Raw genomic sequence first — 3377 nt, forward strand, 5'->3', positions numbered from 1 at the left:
GAATTCCATCACCAGGCAACTAAAGAAAGAGGCAGAATCGTCTTAAAATGCATAAGAAGGTCCTCAGTAGAGCCAGAGCCGCCTCAGTAAACACAGAAACTGCTGTTGAACCAGATATTTCTTTAGACCAGTTTCATCAAATTAACAGTCCAGAACTTCATTCAATGATGACCTCATCAAAACCTTCGTCCTGTCTCTTAGATTGTTTCCTACTAGGCTGCCTAAGGAAGTCTTCCCTCAGTGAGCACCTCTTTATTCAATCTGATTCCTCTGTCTGTAGTAACAGGACATGAACCACAGTCCTTGAAGGCAGCTGTCATTAAACCACTGCTTCAGAGGCCTCCTCTAGACCATGAGGTTCCAGCCAACTATGGACTGACAGCTAACCTCCCCTCCTCTCTAAAATCCTGGAGAAAGCAGTTGTGTTGCAGCAGGTATCTGGAGGGTGGGGGGCTGTTCGTTCAGCCCTACTTGCACCTCGCTCTTTTGTCATGCTTCAAAGCCACAGCATGGCAAAGTGTTTTCTCCCCAGTATGGGTTCTCATGTGTCTTTCAAGACTTGCCTTAACTGAGAATTTTTTGCCACAAACTGAGCAGGGGAATGGTTTCTCCCCAGTGTGTGTTCTCATGTGTGATTCTAGATTTGCCTTATTTGACAATCTTGTGCCACAAACTGAGCAGGGGAATGGTTTCTCCCCAGTGTGTGTTCTCATGTGTTTTTTCAGACACCCCTTTTCTGAAAACTTTTTGCCACAAACTGAGCAGGGGAATGGTTTCTCCCCAGTGTGTGTTCTCATGTGTTTTTTCAGACACCCCTTTTCTGAAAACCTTTTGCCACAAACTGAGCAGGGGAATGGTTTCTCCCCAGTGTGTGTTCTCATGTGATTTTTCAGACTTCCCTTTACTGAAAAACTTTTGCCACAAACTGAGCAGGGAAATGGTTTCTCCCCAGTGTGTGTTCTCATGTGATTTTTCAGACTTCCCTTTACTGAAAAACTTTTGCCACAAACTGAGCAGGGGAACGGTTTCTCTCCAGTGTGTGTTCTCATGTGTCTTTTCATACATACCTTTTCTGAAAACCTTTTGCCACAAATTGAGCAGGGGAACGGTTTCTCCCCAGTGTGTGTTCTCATGTGTGTACCTAAACCACTTCTATATCTAAAACCTTTACTGCATGTTGAGCACCTAAAAGGACGCTCATCCTCACTGACTTCTGTCTCAGATTCAGAAGGACCAAAATTCACGTTCCTGGTGATCTCTGATTCTCTTTCAGTCTTAACTTTTTGCTCTTTTGAGCTGCAATGAGTCACTTCCTGTCCTGGGCTCAGTTTCTGAAGCAAATTCCTCCTTGAGCCAAAGGGTTCCTTGTGCTCAGAGGTGGCCGTGTTATCAGGTCTGACCCAATCATCCTCACTGACTTCAGTCTCAGCTTCAGAAGAGTCTGACATCTGGTCTTCAGTGTGGGGTTGTACAAGTGGATCTGGATCTACCTTGCTGGCTGGTTCTGGTTCTGGTCCTCCACTCTCTTCTTCATCAGCTTCTGTTTTCAGAGGATGAACTGGGATGCTGCTCAGAGACTCTTCTTTCAAGTTCTCCTCAGTTAGACTCTGATGAAGCTGTGGGAACTGAGGTTTCTCTTCGTCCCCTTCACTCTTCACAGGGACCAGAGTGAAGGGGAACGTGGTGATATCAGCCTCCTCCTGCCCTTGAAGCTGTGCTCCCTCCACACTGGTCCAGAGCTCCTCCCACTCCTCTTTAATGTGGGGGGGCTCTGGGTCCTGCAGCTCAGGGGGAACCTCTTCTTTAATCACCAGCAGCTGCTCCACATCTGCAGGACACAAACAGCAACATCAGAAATCTCTTCATTTGACTCTGAAACAGCGGAGCAACAGACAGAAACAGAAATCAACTCAATGAAAAGAGACGTCCTGCTACTGACGACCAGTCAGCAAACTGGGAACAGAAACGCTGGCTTCAGATGCTTGGATCAACGTTGTGTCACCCAGGTCAAAGGTCACTGGTCCCCTCTGCTGAATGGTTTTGTCCATTCATGATCACATCTGCTAGTCAGAATGTTCATTTCTAGAATGAGACCCTGTAGGAGAATGAGAGTTCAGTCCCTAGAACCAGAGTTCTCAAAAGATGATCAAACCAGAAACTGGACTCTCCTCTTGTAAGTGAAGACGCCTCTCATCCAAGAAGCTGCTTCAGTTCTAAAATTCAGTGGGAAGTCTCAGGTAGAGAACCACCCCAGGGGCATGGAAACAGGGTCGTTCAGGTCACCTGAATGAAGGCGTGAAAGCTCTGTGGATCTCGAGATGGCATTGTGGGGGGGTCATAAATGGTGTCTGAGCCCCCCCCCCCCCCCCCCCATGACCATATGTGGCAGGAGTTTCAGAGAAACTCAGAAGGATCTTTAACACACATCAGATCCCTGTGCACTTTAAGCCCAACAACACCATGAGACAGAAAACCTCAGCCTCAGACACCACCTGGCACCCACCTACAATGCCGTCCTCAGACCCTCCCCAGGAGGTGCAGCCAGCCTTCACGCCTTCATTCAGGTGACCTGAATGACCCCCCAAGAGGGCTGAGAGGGTAACGACCCAGAACTGAGGCCAAGGACTCACATCTCCACCTGATGAGCCTCTCGTTCTGGCCTGACCCCACTTGTTTTTGCCTCCACCCCCTGGGGTGGTTCTGTTCCTGATACTTCCACTGAATTTTAGAACTGAAGGAGCTTCTTGGATGAGAGGCCAAACGTCTTCACTTACAAGAGGAGAGTCCAGCTGCCTGGCTTGAGAATTAGGATGACCTGGAAAACTGAGAATATTCACAAATACTAGAACCAGAGGTGACCTGTACTGATGCTCAACATGTCAACCACCAGATAAAAAGAGGAGACACACACACACACACACACACAGCCTGTCTTCAGTGTAAAGCTGTGTTCTGTCTCGTTGGAAGACATCTCTGACTGTGTTGTTAGCAGGGCTGCTGTGAATCAAGAGGTTCTCCATCGATACCTGAGTCTCCATCACTGATTCCTCTCCTCCACCTCTCTGACACAACAATCCTGACAGTGACAGTCTGGGTTGGAGCTGAACCAAGTTCGATCTGACCCCAGGAAACCAAACAGCGCCACCTACTTGTTGGGCGGGACGCAGCCAAGATGGCGCCCAGCGCGTCCCGGGCCTTTGGAGGTTTAACGGCTCCACCAACACCGAATAGCCGTCAACTACTAAACACTTCTACGTTGTTCCACTCCGGCTCAGACGGTCTGAACACAATGACCCGGATTACGGACACAACCAGACCGGAGACACTTGCTGGCAGGAGTGCGGTCTCTCAGTTCTCCTGGTCAGTGTGGGGGGACT

The 3377-nt window shown here is 48.7% G+C and overlaps 1 protein-coding gene across 1 annotated transcript; it reads right to left on the reverse strand.

Moving 5' to 3' along the window:
* Positions 1–467: 467 nt before the first annotated feature.
* Positions 468–1133, reverse strand: LOC147271948 (uncharacterized). The gene has a single exon (XM_086202780.1). The coding sequence runs from the start codon at positions 1131–1133 to the stop codon at positions 468–470; it is 666 nt and encodes a 221-aa protein (XP_086058906.1).
* Between the last annotated feature and the right edge of the window lie 2244 nt (positions 1134–3377).

The sequence above is a fragment of the Aulostomus chinensis genome, chromosome 1, assembly GCF_037954235.1.
Source record: "Aulostomus chinensis isolate RoL2024-O1b breed Wild chromosome 1, RoL_Achi_v1.0, whole genome shotgun sequence".
Taxonomy (NCBI): domain Eukaryota; kingdom Metazoa; phylum Chordata; class Actinopteri; order Syngnathiformes; family Aulostomidae; genus Aulostomus; species Aulostomus chinensis.